The sequence below is a fragment of the Nyctibius grandis genome, chromosome 1, assembly GCF_013368605.1.
Source record: "Nyctibius grandis isolate bNycGra1 chromosome 1, bNycGra1.pri, whole genome shotgun sequence".
Lineage (NCBI taxonomy): Eukaryota > Metazoa > Chordata > Aves > Nyctibiiformes > Nyctibiidae > Nyctibius > Nyctibius grandis.
Genome location: NC_090658.1, coordinates 65,803,009 through 65,827,452, shown reverse-complemented (window position 1 = coordinate 65,827,452; position 24,444 = coordinate 65,803,009). Strand labels below are relative to the sequence as shown.

The 24,444-nt window shown below is 39.5% G+C and overlaps 1 protein-coding gene across 1 annotated transcript in view; it reads right to left on the bottom strand.

Moving 5' to 3' along the window:
* The window catches only part of AHI1 (Abelson helper integration site 1), a 101,818-nt gene extending 81,699 nt beyond the window's left edge, over window positions 1-20,119 (bottom strand). The window contains 9 exon segments of the mRNA XM_068398927.1: window positions 1,059-1,154; window positions 2,683-2,875; window positions 3,629-3,842; window positions 4,930-4,990; window positions 4,992-5,088; window positions 5,664-6,274; window positions 13,587-13,708; window positions 14,581-14,648; window positions 19,997-20,119. Of these exon segments, the coding sequence (XP_068255028.1) occupies window positions 1,059-1,154; window positions 2,683-2,875; window positions 3,629-3,842; window positions 4,930-4,990; window positions 4,992-5,088; window positions 5,664-6,274; window positions 13,587-13,708; window positions 14,581-14,590 (1,404 nt within the window). The 5' untranslated portion in view covers window positions 14,591-14,648; window positions 19,997-20,119.
* Between the last annotated feature and the right edge of the window lie 4,325 nt (window positions 20,120-24,444).

Genomic DNA, 24,444 nt, shown 5'->3' with positions numbered 1-24,444 from the left:
TAAGTTCTCTCTATTGAAGTAAAGAATAAGATAGAAATTAGTGCATATGTTTTTCACTCTGTGTGTACCTACCGCCATTAACACTGACCACTGTTTATCAGGACATTTCTACTTTAACTGATACAGATGAAAGGATAATGCAGACAGATGCAGGAAGAATGAAGAACAGGCCACAATTTTATTTGTATTTATGAGCTGGAAAGTCATCCTTCCCTTTGCTTAGGAGTAGGCTGGGCTGAATGCCTGGATGCACAGTTCCCACCAGCTGTAGACCAGACATGAGATACCAGACCTGATTCCTATAGATTCATCTTGGAAAGAGCTGAGAAGAGGCTCTGTATGGAATGATACGGAGGTCCCTCTGCCTTCCCCTAAACTTGCAGTCCATTATTCTCCCCTGTATTTCTCATGTTGTGGACTGCTCAATGGCTGTCAAGATCCACCATCCACAGGGATAGGTGTAAATGAACAATCCTCAGGCAAATTTAAGCATGTAATAACCTTGTCAGCTCTCAAAGGCCAAATTGGCACACTGAAGTCTCTCCTGAAAGGGTAAAAAGGTACATAACATGCTGCCTAAATTACCTGTATCTCACTGCTGCAGCATTTCAAACTCTGTAACTAAAAATGGCACACATTTTATAATTAGGCTAGGCAGTATTTTCAAAGACTGGCGAACTGAAAAGGCCACTAGAATACAGAAGAGCTGAAGTACAGAAATTAGTGGATTTGTCATTTTCTTTATGGAGAATCTCAAGAACACACACCCCCCCAAAGAAAACCTCATTCTGTACTTTATGAACAACAAAAAAATTCTAACACATTCTATACTTTCTTGAAAAATACATATTCTTTACTGTCAAGTTTGTTAATGTGAATTTTATGGGGTAAAGGAAGAGGGAAAGGAGAGAACAGCCAAGCAAGTAAGGATTTGTTTTTCCGTATCTGTTGCCTGAAAATATTAAAAAATATGTCCCACTTAGTAGGGTTAGTGTCTTTTAGATAACTGCATAAAAAGATTTATAAATTTTGTTTCTTCATTTAAATATTTACAATACCTTTAGAAATGCCCAACAGATTTTTCGGAAACCACATTCTTGGATCTGTACATCAGAGTTGGCTCTCACTTCATCCATACTTAGAAAATCAAGGATCTGAAAGTATTAGTAGGAATATAAATATATTTCTAATGAAATATACTTCATTGTAATTAAAAAAATACTGCTGAAAATATGCTAGACGCGATTCACTAAATTAAGCAGATTTCAATTTGAAGCAATTACAAAACCAGTACTTCTTCCACGCAAGTACACAACTAGAAATAACAGATTCTTATGCATTTACCTGATGACTATTTACGACCTGCTTTAAAAAGGAACATAAGTCTGGTCTTAAAAAACTATTCTTTCTTCCCTTCTGTCTCAATAAAAAAGGAAAATGTTCATGTGTAATTTTCATAAATCCTATATAGTTTACAAATCATACAGATCACAAATCTGACAGCCAGCTGTATGCTAATCTAGCTGGAAAAGGGCAGTCAAAAAGTTAGTCTTCCTTTCCTAGCTTTATCACTTCTGTCACAGAATCAATCAAAGAATGGTTTGGGTTCGAAGGGACCTTCCAACTAGTCTAACCCCCTTGCCATGGGCAGGGACAACTTTCACTAGATCAGGCTGCTCAAAGGGTTGTCCAACCTGACTTTGAACGTCCATGAGACTTTTCATTTTTCTGGTCAATGACCAGAATCTTCTCATATATAGCCACTCCTGGAGGTTTATCTGGTATACAAAAAAAACTTGGAATCATGCTATCTTCAAACTGGTATTTCACAAACCATGCTGAAGTCAAACAGCATGCTTTCAGTGTAGTCATACTTTTGGTCCCAACATTAACATGATTTCCACGAAGAATCTTTACATGCAAATATAATTACTTTTGTGTTAAGCAAATAAGGACTCTTAATTCTATAAATGTGTTCATTTATGACAGAACATAAAGAAACATATGGTGACATTGTATATACTACCTATTTGAAATACAAAAAACAAGGAATGAATGAAATATAAAAAAACAAGGAATGAAAAAATATTTATTGTATTAGGTTCCCACGGTCAGGTTAATACTACAGAATCTCTCTTCACAAATACTAAAATACTTAAGCTCAAAATCATGTTGAATACATACCTTACAATTTTTCCTTGTAGAGGAGAAGTAGATGTCTAAAATGTTAATGGAAAACAATGCAATAGCTTGCTCATTAGTAGAAGGGAAAAGAGGTGTTGCTACAAGCAGGCAAACTCCATCTTTGAGTTTCTGGTACTTAAGCTTCTTTTCAGATTTCAAGAATGGGGAAAAGGAAAGAGCTGTATCCTTTACACGTGGCGCCTGATCTGGAACGCTCTTACCAGCCTTTCCCAGAAGTCTGACAGTTGATTTAACAAGAAAGCTTTGCCCTCCTTACTATTATCAAAACAGGGGGGGGTTGATATAAAAAATGTTTACTAGTGTTAGCAATCATCAATACCACTTCTTGGTATCTCCACTTAATTCTGTATCTTAACGCTATGCTATTAACCCAATATAATTGAAATAAAATACACGAATCAGTCAAATATATACTGTTGAAGACACAAACAGAAAAACATAACGTGAATAAATATGATGGGTAATATTTAACCTTACCTCAAAAAACAGGATTACCCGAGGGCTTTCTTCAGTATTTTGAATAAAGTAACTAAAACGCTCATTAAATATGACTTGCTCCTCCCACTCCGGAACTGTTGATTTAGACTGTCTGAAGTCAAATGGTTGTGTCATAATAGGAAGAACGTGCTCTGTTTGTTCTTCTTCATAGAAAGATGAAACTTTCCTCTTGCTGTTTGAAAATTTCCAAACAGTTAACAACTGTTATAGCACCTTAAAAAACCCAACTCAAACAAAACAGTATTTTCAATTACTGAAAGCAAAGAAACATACAAAATACCATTTGTGTTAGAAAAAAGATTTCTAAAACCACACAAAATTTAAGACAATTTGCAATGTCTATAGAAATGCTACAGGCTGAAGTTCAAAGTCTTAACAATCAAGTTACTGTTACCAAATTTATGCATAATGGTCATGGCAGAGCCTACTGCTTAAACACTGTTAAAATTTGGTTTTCAGGAAAATTATGCATAATGACAGTGGAAACAAGTAACTGAAGTGACTAGAAATATGAAGAACTAAATTTAATTTCAGGATTTTACAAGTTCTTTTATAAAAAAGAAAAGGCAGATGCTATTTATCCTACAAGAGTTTTCCTTACTTATTCTAATCTCGGCTTCTACATATTTTTTAGATTTAGGAAATTTTCTCTCTGGAAAGAATACAGAATGAACTGTGCTGTAAATACAGGGACCTCGAGGGCAATACAGCAGAGCAGAGCATTTAAAAGTGCTAAAAAGAAACAAAAAATACCACCCAAATTTAGTATAAGTATATATATGCATTATCATAGATGTAGAAACTAATTAATGACCTCGCAAGCTTAAAATCCAGCATTATTTTTATTTCCATATTTATTTTTCTAGGGAAGAACCTATGTATTTATAGTAATCATTGGTAATAGAAACAGTTTATTAAAAGTCACCTATGATCCTTCTTGACGTATAAGCCACTTCTCTGATCAACAACATGGATTTTCACCATGGGATGAGATACCAGGAGATCAGTTTTAAGTCGATCAGAGCGATGGATATAAACTCCCAACACAAGATCATCATCAAAACCAAACTTAGACTGAGTTGAAATCTCAGAATTCTTCATTTCCTCATGATCTTCTGCAGTAACTTCTGTGTTTTCTTCTAAAAATAGGAACAAAGTAAATCGAGAGGAGTTACTACGGTCCACTAGTGACAGTTGAAAGGAGTAAAAATGCTCTGTATTGTCTTAGCATTCAATAGTAAAGTAATAATATTTAATGTGTTCTTTATGTAATAGGTTAAAATAAAAGTATGAAATTGGCAGCATTTTAAACGTATGAACATATACATGAATATATATTCATTAGTATAATCTATTCCTATTAACAAACATTTTTATTTAAAATCAGAGGTTATCCTCTTGATTGACATAGGTTCTTCTGTGCCACAGTGACTTAAAATCCATACAGTTCAATATCCTGCTCTGGACTACAGCCTATAGTAGGGTTTTATTGTTTGGTTATTTTTTGTAAGGAAAACATAAAAAACAAGATAAGCAGGAACTGATGCTTTCTCCATGTGCATTTTCCCTGAATTTACCAAACATTGTTTTCAGAACTTCCTCATTTCCAAGTTACAGTGAGACCACTATACTTAATAGATATCAAAAGACCTACTCCTCATCAATTTCTGTATTCTCAATTTTTTTAAACTAATTTCTTATTTTGGCCTCCACAACATTTGAGGAAATGAATTCTCCAATTTGACTGTGTGTTGCATGAAAAAGTATTCCTTGTGTTTGAATTGAGCATCAGGTTAAGACAGTGGTGATACACCATTTATAGCATAAAGTAAATAAAAATGGTAAAATAATAAAAAGACAATTAGAATACGCATCTAAGTAATATGCTGTAAAGGTGGTATATATTAAAATATTATATTATGCTTTAAAAAACCTCACTTTTTAAACATTTATGAATTTCAAAACTATTTACAGTAAATGAATTCTCAAGATTTTAGATCGATACACCAAATTAACTTCATTACAAATTAGCCTCAGAATTGGAAGAACAAGAATACAATTAATTAACTAAAGAAACATAAGTAACTCCGACAGCTCAATCACTTCTGTGTTACTACTATGGACAAATATTTCTGTAGCAGCGCAAAACAAAAAAAAAAAAGACATGAAAAAAGACTTGGATAAAGCAGCAAAGCAGCACACCATTCTAACACTTTGTTGGCAGACCTTTTCTGGTTTTCTTTTTAACCTTCTTTGGTTTAGGTTTCTGGTTTTCCATGCTTTCCCCCCAGTTTCTGTCCTTCTGATGTAAACAGTCTTTCCAATGGCTGATTTTCATTGCCATCTTCTGCTGGATGATGCTGTAGCTCAGAAAGGGACATCGCACTGCAATGTAATGGATTACTGTCAGCAATTGCGTTCTACTGCATATATGGATGCAATTGCTCATTACCATTATTAATCCACTTGAAATTTCCTCTTTAGTTGTGCAACTCATCAACTGTGTATCTTGAAAATGCAACACACACCCCCAGCATTAGTCTTGCCTTTTTAATTCCTCCCCCCCTTCATTTTCCCCTAATTTCAAGATAATTGCAGAACCATTCCTGTGAATAGAGCTAAGCTCTATTCACTCTCTTCTGCTGGATCAGGACCACCACTCATCACTAAAAAAACATGCACAAAACTATCTTAAGTTAGTTAAGAGTGAGTTCCACAGAAAATAAACACCAGATAGTAATGAAGGATCTTTTTTAAAAAGTTAAACAGAATCTGAGTTAAATATTAATCTTGACAGCATTTTGAAAAAGTATTTGGTAATACTTTTTCATAACAGAATCATCCAGTTCATCACTTAGAAAATATGTACTGTTTATCAGAAAGCTTCTACCTACCTTAAAAGAAAATGAAACATTTCACTTAAGATTCACAGACACACGGTATACAGTTTATCATGGTACCTTGTTTCAGCTTCACTTAAAACCACTGTTTCTTTCTTCTTTTTCTTCTTTTTGCCCACTCCGTTGTTCAATACAACTTCATGGCTTTGAACACCGGAGGTAAGTTCAGACATCTGTTCTTTAAGTTTCATTCTTATTTTCTTTTTAATTGCATTTGCCTCATCCTCAGCCACATGCAGCTGATAGGCTCGAATTAGCTCTTCTTCCTCTTCCAATTCAGCTACATTTCTTGCTTCAGTCAAGGAATTTTTAATCTTTCTATCACCTTCTTGATGAGGTACATCTGTTTGTGATTTACTTTTTGTTTTCTTCTTTGGAAAATCATTAATCTTCTTCTCAAAACTCTCCAATTTAGCTTCATATAAATTTTCCTCCTCATTAAATTGTTCTTGTAACAGTGCTGTCTTTTTCTTCTTGTTAGACTTTGGTTGCTTGCTCTCCTCTCCACTAACAATATCATTGTTTATTTTCTCTGCAATTGAGGCTTTCTCTCTCAATTTATTTTTTGTAAATCGGGGACTCTGTTCTTCAGGATTATATGTGTTGTTTATAATTGCTTCATCATTCACACTTTCCTTAGCTAGATCAATATTACTTCTAAAGGTGTCAAGCTATAAATGAAAAGAACATAAAACATACTTGTACTAAAAATTATGTTCTAAGGATAAAAATAGTACTTTCTGCTATTTCTTTAGCAACATTACACAAAGTAAAATGAAATCAAAGATCTAGCTATTTTCTTGTTTAAAATTAACAAGTGACAGATTGAAAGGCAACAGAAAATTCACACTGAAAAAAAACATATTGTGTTTGGGCACTTCATCATCAATTTTGTCTCACTGTTTTTAAATTACTTTTATGTACATTCAGTAAAAAAAGAAATCAGCAAGTCTAATCCATAAACAGATGCCAATGCTTTAGACTATGGAAGACTTGAAGATTACATGAGCACAAAATCAAGTATTTTCAATCCACTAAAAACGCAAGTTTGAGACAGGCTTCAGGCTCAGTTGCTTGTAGTCTCTTTTCCTGAAAGTTGCTTGCCAATGTTTGACAATGAAATTGTACTAAAAAGTGCTAAAACTCAAAAACAGATTTCCATTAAGACTTTCTTTTAAAAAGTATAAAGTTGGAAAAAAAAAAAACAAACTACATTATTCTTAGCATAATGGCAAAGAGTTGATCTAAAGACCAGTCTAGTAAAAACAGCTGAAATAAATTTCAGCTGATGCATTTGTCTATGCACTCCTTCTGCCAATTTTTGGTGGTTTTTAGAAAACACATTGTAAACTTCCATCCCTCTTTCAGGTTTCTATTCCTGGTTACTAAAAGTTATAATGCCCCATCCCTTGAAACATTCAAGGTCAAGTTTCTTCTAGCTGATGATGTCCCTGCTCATTGCAGGGGGGATGGACTAGATGACCTTTAACAGTCCCTTCCAGCCCAAACTATTCTATGATAATTCCAAACAGCACAGCAAGTAACTAAGGCCTAATTCTGTAAGGAGCTCAACACACAGATCTCTGTTCCTTGATGGAACTTCTATAAAGTCACTGGGGTTCATTTACTCTGTTGCCTTACATAAAACTCTCTGGAGTCTCCACATGAAACATTAGAAAGGACTTTAAAAACACAAAGAAAGCAAATAAAATAAAAGTTGGAGAAAAAATTAGAATCTGCATACAATCTTTTCTTCGCTAAGGCCACCTTCCTCCCTCAATAAACACAAACATCTTCCCCTTCTAGCTGGGATACCTCTCCCAGTTACAGAACCATGTTTGCCTCAAACATTTTTAAAAAACGACAATAAGTGTAATAAGCGATCACCAAAATGTATAAGCTTATAAGAAGAAAAAACAGAGAATGAAGTTGCAATGGCAATCATGCTTTGGGGGAGGGATCCTGCCTTAAAAATGCCCATCCGCAAGAATAATACTCCATGACTAGAAAGAAGAGAACACTCAATGTGCAAGTCATCTGCCTCCATGTTGTATGCCCTCAACTATGTGAGCCTGCAAACCTTCATCACTATCTTGTTTTACTCACATTTGACACGTGAAGAGAGAACATGGAGAGCAAGGAAAGTATTGCAAGTATTGAAGAAGGAGAAGAGAGCAAAAAGAAAGGAAAGGTTGAAGTACATGAGTAAAAACACAGAAGAGAAAAAAAAAATAGTTTTTTATTTCTACAGGAAAACTGTCAAATAAAAGTAGTGTGACTAGAAAAATACACCAAGACAAAGTTTAACACAGAAATAAAAGCTGATGTCTGAAACCAGAGACAAATCTTAAAAATGCACTAACTAGACTAATGCTACATATTAAACAACAGTCTTAATCAAGTATGAGTTAAAAAAGAAAGCGTCTAGAATTTCATGCAAGTATGCTTATCTAATGTATCAGAAAAACCTAAAGCCATTCATAGATCTTTTCAGTAGGTTTCTTTATTTTTAGCATCCTGTGTCTAAAAATAGTTTAAATTATCTCAATAGCAAATCATGAAAAACCCTGATGTCGTACCTTTATCTTTACTTGCTTAAATAGACTAGTAGCATCCTCTTTATTCATAAGTCAATGATGGAAGAGGATGTGGAAGATTTAACATAAATAACTTGAAATACAGAATAGAGTATAAGGGAAGTAAAAAAAAAAATAAAGCAACAAGCTTTGCATAAACTAAAAAAACAAAATAATGCTAATAGATTGTCCACTTCCTTATCTGCATTTCTACAGCTTTAACTGCAGAGTATAAGGAATGAAGCTTAAAACACACTGGCAATTAAAACCCAACAGTGACCAATAGCTAAGGTCATGCTGATTTTTGCCTTTGATAGAACATTAATCCTTTAAGCCCAATAAGTAGAATTCTTTGAGAAATCCTAAACAAAAAGCTCTCATCTTTGACCTGTTCCAGAGTTTCTAAAGTAACTCTGATATTCAAGAATCATTTCCTCAAAGAAACCTAGCTGTTGCAAAAACTTGCTTGAAATATTTACTAGAACTTGTTATTTATTATGCTACAAACAAAACATAACATCCACAAATGTGTGTCATGAATAGTAGCAGCACACAGTCACTTATTATAGCAAATTTACTCATAGGAGAAAAAAATACAGAATATCCTCATAATGAAATAAAACACAATCTCAAACTACAGCAAATTCCAGGAACATTAATAGATACCACAGGCAGCACAAAGCTGCTTCAGCAGTTCAAACACAAATTCCTCAGATACACAGCCCGTATGATCTTAACTCAGGCCACTTTTTCCACATGTTGTAATAACATGATGTAATTAAACAGAGAGGAAAGATGGGAAGGAGTCACGAAACTATGAAGTAAAAGCCAAGAGGTTCATAAAAATCATCCAATTATGTCTCAGGCAGAGGCAGGGATACTGGCATAGATTCTCTGTCCGAAATGCAGGAATGAGAGAGATCAACTAAGAGCAATCGTCTATATATAAACACACTCAAACTGAGTTAGAAAAAGCAGTTAGGCTGGAAAAGCAGCTCAGAGTATAGGCCTGTCTCTGGACTAACTCCAGACAGTTGCTGACCTGAACCTGACCTCCTCAGCTTAAAGCATGGAACAAATGAGAAGGCTTTTTTTTCAGAACGGCTCCACGGCCACATTGCGGCACCAGGGCAGAGGAAGCATTCTTCCCTGAGAACAGACCTACTTTCACTACTGGCTTGATAGGTGCGAGAGATGGGCACCAGCCAAGATGCATACAAGTGGGCTAACACACAAGGCTCACACCACAATGAGCCAACCCCAGGTCATGTCACTTGCCATTCGTGTTCCAGGGCTGACAGCATGAACATCTAATAATCTTATGCCTTTTTTAAAACGCTTCTCAAATATGCATGCGTGGAACCTGGAAACACATCAAGTGGTTTTGCCCAGGATATCTGGAAACTCAGATAAGCAGATTTACAGAGGTACCTGAACTTCTTCCCATAATATAGACACACCTTGAAAAATTCAGAATGGACATTGCCAGCCCACTGAAGGGCTGATATGTACCAGTTGTAAAACACCATTTACTTACAGCTGAATTGGTAATGAGCCAGCCTCTTCTTGGTGACATCCATTGACAGGACAAGGGGCAATGGGTGCAAGCTGGAACACAGAAGGTTCCACATGAGGAAAAACTTCTTTACGGTGAGGGTAACCGAACACTGGAACAGGCTGCCCAGAGAGGTTGTGGAGTCTCCTTCTCTGGAGACGTTCAAAACCCGCCTGGACGCATTCCCGTGTGATATGATCTAGGTAATCCTGCTCTGGCAGGGGGATTGGACTAGATGATCTTTCGAGGTCCCTTCCAATCCCTAACATTCTGTGATTCTGTGAATGTACTTGTGATGCTGGCTAGTTGGGTGGGATGTTTAAGAAAATTTTAATGCACTAGCGAACCAATTTTACTGCCACTGCTCATATAAGACTACAAAATGTAGATGCTCAAAGCTAGAAGAACTTTAATTTACAGATAGGATGGGCTTGGAGAAGTTTCACTAAGTTTTAACAGAAAACGCTCAGAAAATGTGTAGGTCAAGTGTATAGTCAACAATTAGCAGTTCTCTTATTTTAAATATAAGAAGCAAAGGGCTAAAAAAAACAGTGGAAATCTCAACAGTTATTCAGTTCCTGTCAGCTTACGGAAAAAAATGGACTATGAAACAGATCCTGGGAAAATTCTACAACTTCAAAGCTCTGTAGGTTGTGTTGTACATCTAAGACAGAAGCTAAAGTACTGAATTAGTCAGAAGAAACCTGTAAAGCATCCATCTTACCCAAAAGAATACAAGAATTTTCAAACCTGGAGATAGACTCCTATTAGCTGTACCCTCATGAAACTCCAGACTCCAACCTGTCATCCAGAGCCTTATGAAGAAAGGGAAGGAGCAGACTCAATGACGTAGGAAGTAAAAACCTTCAAATGGATAAATCTGTTTGCAGTCCTGCCTTGAATACAAAACCTTAGTTATCAATGTGTGCTCATCCCAATATTGTAAGCTGCTCAGACTACAGTCCAGGGAAGAAATTCTTGCCTCCATAAAGGGATGTTGCTTTTCACCTGGTAGAAAACTTCATTGACATTTTCTGAGTTAAACATCCTCTTTTCTACCATGAAATTTAGATTGAACCAAATAAACTCAATCATTTTCACACTGACTTTAGACAGATTAATCTATCTGGGCAAAATAGTCTGGGCATTGCCTGGTCTGTAACAACTTGCAATAGGAAGCATAACTGGTAAAAAATAAATATGGTGACAGTTAGCCCTGGAAGGGATACTAGCAAATTCACTTTCTGACTGTGTCCCAATTGCTTGTTTTTTCAGCCATGCCTTCAGGCCTCATACCCACTGCACCTGTGGCTATTGAACAACACAGCAGACCTTTCACTGGCCACAGCTGATGTCTATCTGCATCTCTATTACAAGCCCCTCATTCCTATCAGTTGTGACTTCAAACTCATCCTGCCCTACTGACATCAGCCTTTCCTCTTCCAGGCAGGCTGCTTCCCTTCTCTCCAGGCAGGCTCTCCAGGCAATGGGCACACAGAGCAGAGCAGGCAAGCGGGCACGCAATCTCCTCACCCTCACTTCTGTCATTTAAAATCACAGCACCCGCCCGCCGCTCCAGAACTCAGGTTTCAAGGAAACAGTGGACTATGGAAAAGGTCTTATTAATGTAAGAAAGGCTAGGTTCAGTAAAACAAAAGAAAGCAGCAGACTGGAACATTTCCAGTGGAAATACGTTCTCAACCATGACCTGTTTCTGGTCAAACCTGGGAGGCTGTTTATAGCAAGTGTGTGACACAAAGACAACCATCACTGATAAATTTCACATTATTTCAAGATATGCGAAACTCTATATACTTAAATTATACAAAGTGAAGGAAACTGGAACAAAACCAGCCAGCCTCCTCCATCTACCTCCTTTTCCCCTCCCACACACATTTACTTCTTACAAAGAAATGACTGGCTATTTGCTGAAGCTTTTACAGAAATTCCTACTTGAATGCAACCAGCATGGAAAATAACCTGAGCTCTTGCAAGTTTGTCACACTTTAAGGAAATATTCCAAACTGGTCAGTATTAGGTTTCAATACAAGTTCTCCTCAAGTTCTTAGTGTTTTAGTGCTTTGGTAAACATCTACAGCTTCAACAAAACCATGAAGTTAGGCTTCTGCACCAATCCTAAAAAAGCTTCTTAATTTGTGTGTATACCACTAACTTTTGATGCAGTTCATCATGATTTTAAGTGTTTCTAGGTAACTCCAAAACGCTAGTGTTATACATCAGAGACTTCTGGAATGGAAATCAATTTTAAAACCACAGTAAGCTTAAAATATTTATGAGTAATACGTAGTTGCATACAATTATGTGCTCAAAAATACTTATAAAGTACAGATTTAAAAACGCATGTTTCATCAAAAGAGTAAACCTAAGCAAGGAAGAATTTAGTCTTGTATTTACACATATGCTAGAAAAAAAAAAGGAAAAAAAACCACCCTCTAACTCTTCTGTGCTATATTTTAGACATCACATTGATACTTTCTATAGACTACTGACTAAATACCATACACTTCGAGGAATGCAAAAGAAAAAAAACCCTCACACATATCAACTTCAAATTGTCAATCTAAAGACAAAATAATGTTTCAGCATAACAATACTAAGTTTAATATAACTATTCTGAATATACTTATATATAATATAAATACATGTAACACTTTGATATTATACAAAATACCACTCCTTTGTCTTAAATGAGTATTGAAGAATGAACATTTACTTCCAGCATCTGGTATGGACGCAATTGTAAGAAAAAAAGACTAAAAACGTAAAACCTAACAGGAGAAAAATAAAAAAAAAAACAGAACATTTGTCTTTTAAGCAAATCGCTTTCTTTTGACGTTCCAAACGTTATAAGTCAGTAATTGGTATATACAGCACTCGTATTAAACATTTATTCTTCTGTTCAGGAAAAAAGCTACAATACGAACCATAACTCAGACGAATCTCTGAGGCTCTTTTAATGAGAGAGATGCCACAAACAAAAATGTCGTCTAACCATAAGGTCAGGGTTATAGAAGCATTCCTAATCTGCAAGTCACAAGCTAAAATCTTTAAATTTAAATGAAAACAAAATTATTTATCTATTAATATTAAATTTAAAAAAATAATAATTTAAATTTAAATCTTTAAGAGTCACAAGACAAAATCTTTAAAACAAATCTTTACATGTGTGTACTGCCTAAGTAGACATGTAAAAATGGGACCACTCAGACACAAAGCTCAGCACATGCAGAAATTGCTGATAACAGAGATCAAATTGGAAAAAAAAGTTTCCTATGTTGTTTAATATTGTTTGTAAATTCTTATTCTTATACCAGTAATTTTTAGGAAATTGAATAAAGTAAATTATTGTCTCTAGTATTATTATAAATTCTCATTAGTTCTCAATTCACAGATGTATTACACAGATGCACCTGTATTACACAGATGTAGTACTCCCAAAATTAAATACTTTTACAGCCATAATTCTACTAGCTCATCACTCAAACTCCCACTATAGTCAATACTGAATTTCAAAATCTAAAAACTTTTCTGAGAGATGTGAATGGAAAAAAAGTACTGGCAGACTTTAAATGAGTGTATGCCTGCATGTGCCGCTTTCTTTTTACCATTATTATGTTCTATATAATTTTGGCATACCTCCAGATTACAAGGATGCATTGCTGGTACACAAACAAAAAATAAAAGCCACACCAAAAACAAAGGATATGTGCAGAAATATACTTTATACTTTATTTTTTAAAAATCTTACATCTCCTTTCTACAATACATTTTCCTGATCTTTTTTCCATTAAGGAAGGCAACCAAAGAAAGCTTGCCTGTGTTCAAACTCACCACAATATTCTCTTGAGAGTGAAACTTCTTTTTCTTTGATTTCTTTCTGTCTGTTAGATCAGCATGTTGTCCAAAGATTTCCTCAAAGCGGACTTTGGTTTTTGCCTTTGCCTCACTTTCAACTGCAAAAAGAAATCTAAAGTATTATTCTAGCTCAATAATCACCATCACTAAAAAAGTGCACAATCATGCTTTAAAATGGCAAAGGACGAGAATTATTTTATCGGGGAAAATTTACCAAGAAATTCACTTAGTATTCGGTTAAGAATTTCCATTGACAACGTAAACCACACAAGGATAACTCAGCAACATTGTACAAACACACCGTGCTATTACTTGTTGCTGAAGGTGGCACTGTCTACTCTGTTTCCTGAAGAAAGCACATTTTTGAAGAGCACACACATCAGGATCAGCACAAAACTTGGGCTAGCCAAAGCAGAGGGCTGGTTATTGTCCTCGCTCTTTATGAACAGTAGCACACTGATAACAGAGCTGGCACACTGTCTCCAGGAGAAGCAGCAGCTCTGGGTTCTTACTCAGTCTGGAACCCAGAGGAGCACCACCCTGAGATAGATCTGTAAGAGGCAGACGCGTGCACGGATTCCAAACAAGCTGGAGCTGAGTCCCTGCCTTTCTGTGAATCATGATGCATTTCAACCCTTGAAGCAGTAGGTGTTCTAGCCCCCCTGAGGTAATGCTTAACTTGTAGCTAAAGAATTAAAAATGCAATCTGGCACACCACTGAAAAAGTCTGTTGAATCCTCAGCTACAGCATATTTACCATTGTAATTACAATTTTTACAAAAGCCCCTGAATTAAAAAAAAAAAACAAACCCAAAACCAAAAAACAACACTTTGAAAATGAGCTATAAACATGGACTCAAAACGGAGCCAATGCAGCATTAAAAATTTATAAACAGAAGTAACTCCTATCATTTGCATCTAGTTCTAACTATAAAATATGTATTGGAAATCAAACACAAAGTATTCTTACCTGCTGGCATTTTCAGTCCTCAGAAGTGGCTCAACACACCAACTGCTTCTTCCTCAGAATTCACCATTCTATTTAAAGTAATTAACAACTTTCATAAACATGAAGTTAACAACTGAATGCATGCTAATTAACATCAAGGATGAGTACAGGTCTTTTAGGGAAATATTTATTTCTAGACTATTTGTCTAAATTATTAGAAGTTCTCTGCCATCAGATCTCGGCTCAGGATTCTCAGCGTCTACTTGTTATTTGAGAGTAAATAAAAACCAACACTACAGCCGTTTAATTAGCTATATACTTCTGGGCAATAGCCAAATACTTCAGTCCTATAGTCCATCAGTCTTCTAAAAAAACCTAGTTTATTTAAATAATAATGACCCATGAAGCCATTTATATTGAAGCCTCTCTAATCAGGTTCCTATCCTGACAGCATCATCAAGGAAGTCACATTGTAGCCACCTGATAGCTTTCAATGCAAAGATTAATATCTGTTAGCAAATCTGACTTTATTACAAATCTCTAAATATTTATGTTTACATTAAGCATTTGTATTTTACATAAAGCTGACAAGCAATTACATGAAACTCATTTCTCTAAAGAAAAAATGTTAGGCCCTCCTGGTTGTGGAAAAAAGCCTACAAAGGCAATCCAAACAAAGCTTGAAGGCAAATAAAAATATTACACAGCTTTATCTTTTCATCAAGAAAATTCAGAATGTTTTACACAAATCTTTAATACAAAAAGCTGTTTTGTAAACAGTGGAACTAATGAAACCTAGCTTTCTATGAATGTGTTACGTTCCCCTTAGCATTCCATGCAATGAACTATCGTACCTACCTCCCCGATAGCCCATTGGGCCATAGCGCCAAGTTCTCCCTAGGTAACACCTTCTGCTGGATACCACTAACTCACACTCACTGGACACCCAGACTACATCTATCCCAATAAACTAAGATGTAGCATTAAATACTGGCAGGCTATATGGTCGCATTATCCTCGGCACCATGTTGGTCCAAGCCACCTAACACTCACCCAAGCAACGTCTGAGTACAGTTTAGGAGTTAGTATGGATTATTATATTAATAGGCAGTTTGCATGCGGCCACTCTGATCTGGGGCTAAGAGAGTTTAATAGTATTAAAGTGGGCCAAACTTACCACTCAGCCTCAACACTAAAAATCACTCCTGGGCACACACATTTTACCAGTATAGGAAAGAGCTGAGGCTACCCTTACGTCCCCAAGCACCTGCACTACCGTACTCTCGATCCCTCTCATCCCTCTTTCACAGTGCTCCTTGCTTCTTCCCTGTCCCCAACAGGCTACATACTTCCAGGTCATTTCACATTTGTTACTTATAGCAGTTTGGCCTGCTGGCTAGCCAAACCAAACCAAATTAAGAAAAAAAAGGCAAAGTGTCAGGGTTGGTTTGGGATTACAGAAGTGATTAGTCAGTTGCCAGGTGTCATTAGTTTGTTTCATGTATTAAGCAAAGCATTTGTACTAAGTATCCAACAACCTAGGAATGTTTGAAATGAGCAAGGATGACCAGAAGGGACTTCATAGGAAGAAAAAAAAAAAATGTTTTGTTCTGCAGTCTGCTTCATCATGTCACTTTACAAGGTAGCAATGTTTTCACTAACTAAAATATGTTTTGACTCTGTCCTGGTTTGGCCTAAACCAGGCCGATTTTCCTTTCAGTGATTTTTACTTTCAGCTAAGTCTCCTCTAAGTAACTGCACTTTCTGAAACTAACTGTATGTTTTTGCAGACAGTGTCTGCTTCCAGGACTGATAACGCTCGAAGTTTGTAGTTATCACTGAGGCACCGGTAGGGATGTTGTGCAGAAAGGCTCTTGCTGTACTTGTTCCTGAGAGAAACCAAGGTCACTGCTGAATTCCTCACTGCTTACGAGTGAAGAGCCGAAGGGGGGTCGCAGCTGCAGGGGGGAGCGGACAGGACAGGTGACCCAAAATTGACCAACGAGGGTATTCCATCCCATACACGTCATTCTCAGTATAAAGCGGGGGGATCATGAGGGTCTCGCTCTCATTCTGCTATGGCCGGTGTCCAAGGAGAACTCCGTCTGTTTTCCTGCTGCCCCCGATCCCGATCCGTGCATCCCTGAATACAGCTCTCGACCGTCGCTAGGCCCAGCCTGGGCCTTCCTGGACCCTGCCCTGCAGTGCCGGTGGTGACGTGGCTGACTTCAGGGGAGCTCAATCTTGGTTTTGTATACATATTTGTATATATTTGATTATTTCTATTATTGTTATTATACTCTTTTTCATTATTATAGTTTATTAAAACTGTTTTAACTTTCCAACCCAGAAGTCTCTCTCCCTTTTCCCTTTCCCTCTGGGGGGAGGGGGGGGGGGATAACAGAGAGCATCTGCCGCAGGTTTAATAGCCGGCCCAGCTTTAAACCGTGACAGCAATTTATACTTAGTTATACCGAAAGGCCATTTAAGATGTACTACAGTTATTATGTGCTGCTTTTCAAGTAGTCAATTCACAACTGGCTAGAAAATACTTATAATTTGAAAGGGTAGAGAATATCAGTATAAAATACAGTAGATTCTATCACTTCAATAATTCACTGAGGATTTCAGGCACAAGGAAAAGTCTTTTATGATTAGTTGAGTGATTTCAACCACCCCTCAGAAAAACTAATTACAAACAACAAACGAAATGCTGAAGTGCTCTTAAATTTAAAACAAAAAATATGAGAGACAATATAGAACACAACAGCAAAATAAGTAAAGTGCATACCTGTTCCAAGTATGGAAATAATTTTTTGGTCAAACATTAAATAAAGCACACCACAAAAAAACTACAGGAAAATTTATTTTGCCAATACTTTTGCTTATAATCGAACAGACACCTTTCCAAAGGCTAAGCTCACCTCATGTCTACCAGCGCTCTCTGTAAAATGCATAGATTTGCCAAGCTCACCAGTGAGTGCGTAATTTTCTATTTACCTCTATTTGTTCAGTAAAAGTTCAACCTCTTGTGGCAACAAAATTAAGAGAGAAAGTCCTCTAATAATAGTGCTATTACTTTATACACATTTCCAATTTAGAGTTATATGACTTTTGACACGGTGCATTAAAACAACTATTAGACTTGTGTAAATATAGATCATTAATCAACAAGGGTAAGAACAAGGCTGTTTACTCAGTGTAATCTCACCTTAAAATAGGAGAGATTTAGTCGTATATCAAAATTCAGCAACCACAGTGCCCCAATCTGAATAAACTCAGTTATCATTAAGATTAATCTTGTACGATGCATTTTTGTCTGATCAAATTTGATCTCTTCCATGTTAGTTAATATCAGGCAATCCAAGAATGACAAAAATACATACTTGGAACAGTGGCACATTCCAGCCATCAGGAATAACCATGAAGCCCTAACGTCCAAGAATTACTATATACATTCCTGAAAATCACTTAATTTGCTCTTCTCTAATATTCCATTTGTATTTATAAATGTGATTCTACATTAAATTCTTGCTCTTTTCACAATATTTTACAATAGTCACTGAGTCGCTATATTCTGCATCCGTAACATAGGAATTCTCTATGCAAAACATGCCACAAAGCCCACGATTTGCAAAAAACTTTTATCAATCACTAAGAAAAATGATTTAAAAACAAACCAAAAAGTCAAACCTATACTATAATAGAACAGAACATACAGAATCTGTACTACACAAGGGGAAGTGACAAATTTCCTACCTAATTCAGACCATTTAGGAAACTGAGTTGACAAAACATAATTGCAAACTTCAGGATTTTCATGAACTAAATCCCTCATTTTTCTTTCATTGCAAAAAGTGAATGTAGTTGTCAGTGGCTGAAAACAAGTAAAACATCAGGCCTTGTTTACTTCTCATCTTTTAGATGAGACCAGTCATCACAGAGAGAAATCTTGGGTTTTACTAGTAGGTATTCACTACTTCGAGATCTGAAAAAGCTTTAACTCAGAATTATACAGCAAAATAACACTGAGTTGAATCTCTTCTTCTTCATTAATGTTAAATGTGACAACCAAATCAATCTGATTTTATTAATGAAAATTCAGTGTTTAAGTCCAGAAAACTTGACAGCTTTATTATTACCATGTAAATACCTGCATATGATGTACTTGCATATCAAATAAACACTACTAAAAGTGCAGTAGCTTTCTACCAGTTTAGATGTGCCTGTAAAAACCTTATGTTCACACTAATTTAAAAGGATGTTTAAAAAAGCTGGTGCTACCCATCTGAGTTTTCTAATAGTAATGTATCAGAAAGCTTTAGCTTCAGAGTAACTGCCATTTTTTTCCCAGATTTGGCACGTTTGGTTGGTCAGGAGATGGTGGAAAGTCTGTGTGCCCTGATGGCAAAACTATGGACTTCAGTTCTGTATAAGGAAACACAGCTGACTCTTATTGTTTACTAAATTTTAAGTCTCTCCCTTATCTTATATCATAGTTATGAAAATGGGTTCTCATCAAGAGACCCATTTTAACTGGAAGTATTTTAACTTCCAGAGCGGCATTTTGCTGTGTGTAGAAGAATACCGGTAAACAACAAAGATGCTGTTTACTCAGCACACGCCGTAACTGGACTAACTGGTGGGATTAAGTGCATTTAGTGTGCAGATGCACATTCGTCATGCGAGGGAGGCATCACTGCTTCGGGGCTTAGCACATCAGGCACGAAGACACGCTGTATCTTGTGCCGTGGGGTCTAAACCGACCATGCAGTCTCACCTTGTACAGAAGAGGGGGGAAAAAAAAGTACTAATCAAGGGATTACGGCTTCACGCGGCATTGCTTCATGCCGCCACCTTGCACCGAGGCGAGAGCCACACGCTGGCCTCTCTAGGCCGCTCGTTCCGCTTGTGCCTACAGCCAGCCCCCGGGCTTGGCCTGAGCAGCCACGCGAGGCGCAGGGCCCACCTCCCGCTCTTCTCCGCACCCCTCGGGCCCTGTGGAGGGGAGGGCAGGGCAGGCTGCCAGCCGCCCCCCGGCCCCGCCACCGGCCGGTCACCGGGCGCCGAACGCCGCCCGCGCGCGCCGCCGCTGCTGCTGCCGCGCGCGCCAACGGCCGCGCCACACGCGCTCCGCAACGGCGGCCAAGCCCCGGGCTGAGCCCCCCGCCCCCGGCAGAGGAAGGGGGCGGCGGCGGGAGAGGGGAGGGCCGGGACGCGGGAAGAGGAGCCAGGGGAGGGAACAGCGGCGGGGAGGCGTGCCCCAGCTACCCGCCTCTGGAGCCGCGCACTTGGACGAGCGGCGGCAGCGCCCGGCGGGACCCCGGCCGTACGCGGCCCCCCCGCCCACGGCGCGGGCCCTGCCTCACGCGGCCCCGCTCCATCCCCGCCCGCCCGCCCGCCCGCCGCGCCTCCGCAGCGCGAGGACATCACTCACGTCGGTCCCGTCCGCTTCCGTAGCAGCGCCGCGGCCAGCCGGCTGCATGGGCTGCCCTGCCTCCCCCCGCCAGTGGTCTCTCCCTCGGCCCGCGTTCCCCCTCCGCAGCCGCGCGCAGGTGGTTTTGCCGAAAACAATCACAGCTACCAAGGAAACAGCGCACGTGGCGCATGCGCGGAGGAGGGCGGGGTGAGGAGGGGCAGGAACGAAGAGCCCGCGAGGGCTGCGCTTCATGCCGGGGCGGTTTAGGCAGCGCACCCTCGTGTATGTTCCCGCCGGAAAGCCGCAGCCGTTGCGGTGCGCATGCGTGAGGGGGCCGTGCGGCGTAAGGGAGAGCGCCTGCGCAGTAGGAGCGAGCTCGTAGGGGAGCGGCGGTTGTAGGTCGACCGTGTGCGCATGCGCAATCCCGTTCCCTGATGCCCGTGTTCTGCGAAAGCGGGGCCGGGCGGCCCTCGGCGTTGGCGCCCTAAGGCGGCGGGAACGGGGCTGGGCCTGGTGATAGCAGGAGGGGAGCCGGCTGCGAGAGTTCTGGGCCGCTTGCGCGGGCGCTCTTGCCGCGCATCTGTCGGCCTGGTGGCGCCGCTTCCCGGCAGTGCCGCCCGCCCCTCGCGGGGACCTGTGAGGGGGGCCCGGAGGCGCGGCGGTGCTTCCCGCCGCCAGGTCCGCCGCAGGCTGCGGGCCGGCGGTGTGTGGCGGAGCTGGGGGCGGGGCGGGAGCCAAGAAAAAAATCCTCGGAGTAACCATCGCCGCAGAGGCGGTTTGCTGGCGCAGGAAGGGACAGGCTGCGCCCGCCTGCTCCCGCTGGCCCTACGTTACTGCACGTGGGAAACGAGAGAGGGCTCGTGATCTAAAAGCGTTGCGGGTTGCAAAGATGCCGTTGTTAGACTAGGGCAATGTGTTTTACAAAGCAGAAAAATCTCGGTAATTAGCTCAGCAGTACCTTCTGCCGTGTGCCAGGTCTGTTCTTAGTGTTGCACTCCTCTCATGGATGATTAGCTGATTACAAAAAACTTAAAACATGAAACTGGATTTTAGAAAAAAGGATGTGAAAAGCTTTAGAAACAGGAAAGCCCTTCAGGGATACCTCTATCATCCATTTAAAAAACTGTCAGAAGTACAGACTAGCTCTCAAGTTCAGACTAACAAAGTTGCTTGCAGAAGAATAAAGTCTCTGTGTAGCGGCCTCGGTTGGAGTCAGGAGGGTGTATATCAAATGTTTGCAATAGACATCACCTTTTTGCAAATGGCAGCACAAATTGATGTCCTGCAGATACCGTAGAAACACTTATTTCCTCTCTGATCTAGTAGCTAATTTAAGCAGGTTTTTTTTTTACTCTAGAAATAATAACTCATCATTACTGTCATGGAAGAACTATTTGTTCATTTCTTCTGTGTAAAAATTAATAAATAAAAATTGTAGATGTGAAGGTTCCGTCAACCACTAGAAGGCTCAAGAAATTAATGCAAGTTTTGCATGAACATGGCCATATCTTTTCAAGAGCAAAGTTGGGTAAAATTAGCCTTGAGTTGACCATGTGTTATTGCTAGAATCACAGAATCATTTTGGTTGAAAAGGACCTATAAGATCATCGAGTCTAACCATTAACACTACCATTTCCACCACTAAACAATATCCCTAAGTACCACATCTACTCATCTTTTAAATACCTCCAGGGATGGTGACTCCACCACTTCGCTAGGCAGCCTGTCCCACTGCTTGACAACCCTTTCCGTGAAGAAATTTTTCCTAATATCTAAACCCCCCCGGCGCAACTTGAGGCTGTTTCCTCTTGTCTATTGCATGTTACCTGGGAGAAGAGACTAACACCCACCTGGCTACAACCTCCTTTCAGGTAGATGTAGACAGCAATAAGGTCTCCCCTGAGCCTCCTTTTCTCCAGGCTAAACAACCCCAGTTCCCTCAGCCGCTCCTCATAAGATTTGTTCGCCAGACCCTTCACCAGCTTCGTTGCACTTCTTTGGACTCTCTCCAGCACCTCAATGTCTTTCTTGTAGTGGAGGGCCCAAAACTGAACACGGTATTCGAGGTGCAGTCTCACCAGTGCCGAGTACAGGGGGACAATCACTTCCCTTGTCCTGCTGGCCACACTATTTCTGATACAAGCCAGGATGCTGTTGGCCTTCTTGGCCGCCTGGGCACACTGCTGGCTCATATTCAGCCAGCCATCGATCAACACCCCCAGGTCCTTTTCCACCAGGCAGCTTTCCAGCCACTCTTCCCCAACCTGTAGCAGTGCATGGGGTTGTTGTGCCCCAAGTGCAGGACCTGACACTTGGCCTTGATGAACCTCATAGTGTTGGCCTCAGCCCATTGATCCAGCCTGTCCAGATCCCTCTGAGCCTTCCTACCCTCAAGCAGATCAACATCCTGCCCAACTTGGTGTCGTCTGCGAACTTACTGAGGGTGCACTCAATCCCCTCATCCAGATCATTGATAAAGATATTAAAGAGAACTGACCCCAATACTGAGCCCTGGGGAACACCACTTGTGACCGGCCGCCAACTGAATTTAACTCCATTCAGAACAACTCTTTGGGCCCGGCCATCCAGCCAGTTTGTTACCCACCAAAGCATATGCCCATCCAAGTCATGAGTAGTTAGTTTCTCCAGGAGAATGCTGTGGGAAACAAAAGCTTTGCTCAAGTCCAGGCAGACACCATCCACAGCCTTTCCCTCATCCAGTAAGCGGGTCATCTTGTCATAGAAAGAGATCAGGTTAGTCAAGCAGGACCTGCCTTTCATAAACCCATGCTGACTGGGCCTGCTAATGCTTGTGATACTGTGATCGTGACATTCACAGTTCCCAAGCATAGTGTCCCTCAGATTCTGTCAAGAATTACACCAGCTGCCAGAGGAATATGCATTCTGAAAACTTGTTTCATTGTTTCTCAAGTATTATTAGTGACAGATGTTATCTCTTTCTGGTACTTACCTGTCCTCTGCTTTCTCAAATGCTTACACTCACTGAACTGATAGGTAGGGGTATTTCTTTTTTTGATAAGGCAGGTATCCTGGATTGTCTTCGTATAACACAATAAAACAAAAAAAAGATAGTTCTTCAGCATTTGTTTTGCTGCCTTCTATACGTAGCATATTTACATTCTTGCATATCTCTGTCCTTGGTAGTACCCAAAACTCAAATAATGGCCTTGAACAACTTCACTTTGAAGTTGGCCTTGCATTGAACAGGAGATTGGACCAGGTGATAGCCAGAAATCCAGATGTCCCTTCCTAACTAAGTTGTATGATTATGATGTTATTTGTTATGTTTATAATTAACATATAATTATATGACAGTTCTAGTGCTAGCTTTTACAGTAGCCAAGACACTTAAAATGGTCTCAGGGTCAAACCCCATAGATTTTTTTGTACACTATAACTAATCCAAATTCTAGCCCCAACTTTCAATGTAGAGAAAATGATAAAATGGTTCCCCAAGAGAACAGTGGTTTATGATTATTGTGATATGTAATCTCTGTTTGACTAGCCTTATGTTAACTCTATGAGTTGTTTAGGATGCAGCAGCAAAGCTACCTCTTCAACACCTTCCTTTATAAATGTCAATACCAATCCTAACAACTCCAGTACAGTCAAGAAACTAATAGGTGTGTACCTTGCTTGTCAGAGTGATCAGACAAATTGTACTGAAAACTAGACATTTTATTGAGAATCTGTTACAGGACAGTGACTGGTGAAGGCAGACTCCCAAAAGTTTTCCATATACCATCATGCACAGTGACCTGAGAGCTCCCTTGCACAGTTTCATAGTTATCTGCTATAATGCTGCATAAGCACTGTCCTCCCCAGTAAACATAACCCTACATATTGTGCACATACACAGATATTCTAGCACGGTCTGCAGCGTGATCTCAATGAAGTCTTCATCCTGGCTGTTTGGTATGTCTGTCTCTAGGGGATGTTTTTATGGCTCAGCATGTTTAGTCCTCTAATGGAGTCATTGTCGTATTATGAAGAAAAAAAAAGAATTATACTGCTGGACCCTGCCATGGCCACACTGCTAGGGAGAGGGCTGTCGTGACAGGGTTTGAGGGTGTATGGTAGTATAATTACCATACAACAGAATCACTTGCTTACAGATGAGGGAAGAGCCTAGAGTTAGATTTACGCTTTTGGAGAGTTAAGGGCTGAAGAGGTAGTCCTGTATCCTCTGAGGCTAGTGCAGATAACAACTGAAGCAAAGGGAATTTGAGGCAGGATTTTTGGAAGCTGAGAGTCACTTGTTTTTGTTTATGTGGTTAGTGTACGGTTGAGATGGAAGGGACTGCAAAGCTAGTGGTATTGCTGGACCCTCTGTGCCAGTAGTTCAGGAAGAAGGCTTTCTGGGGCAGACTCATAGCTAATTAAATGAGAGATGGAGTTTCCTTCACTGTACTGAAGCTTTCAGGTTATGACTAGAGTTCTTTTAA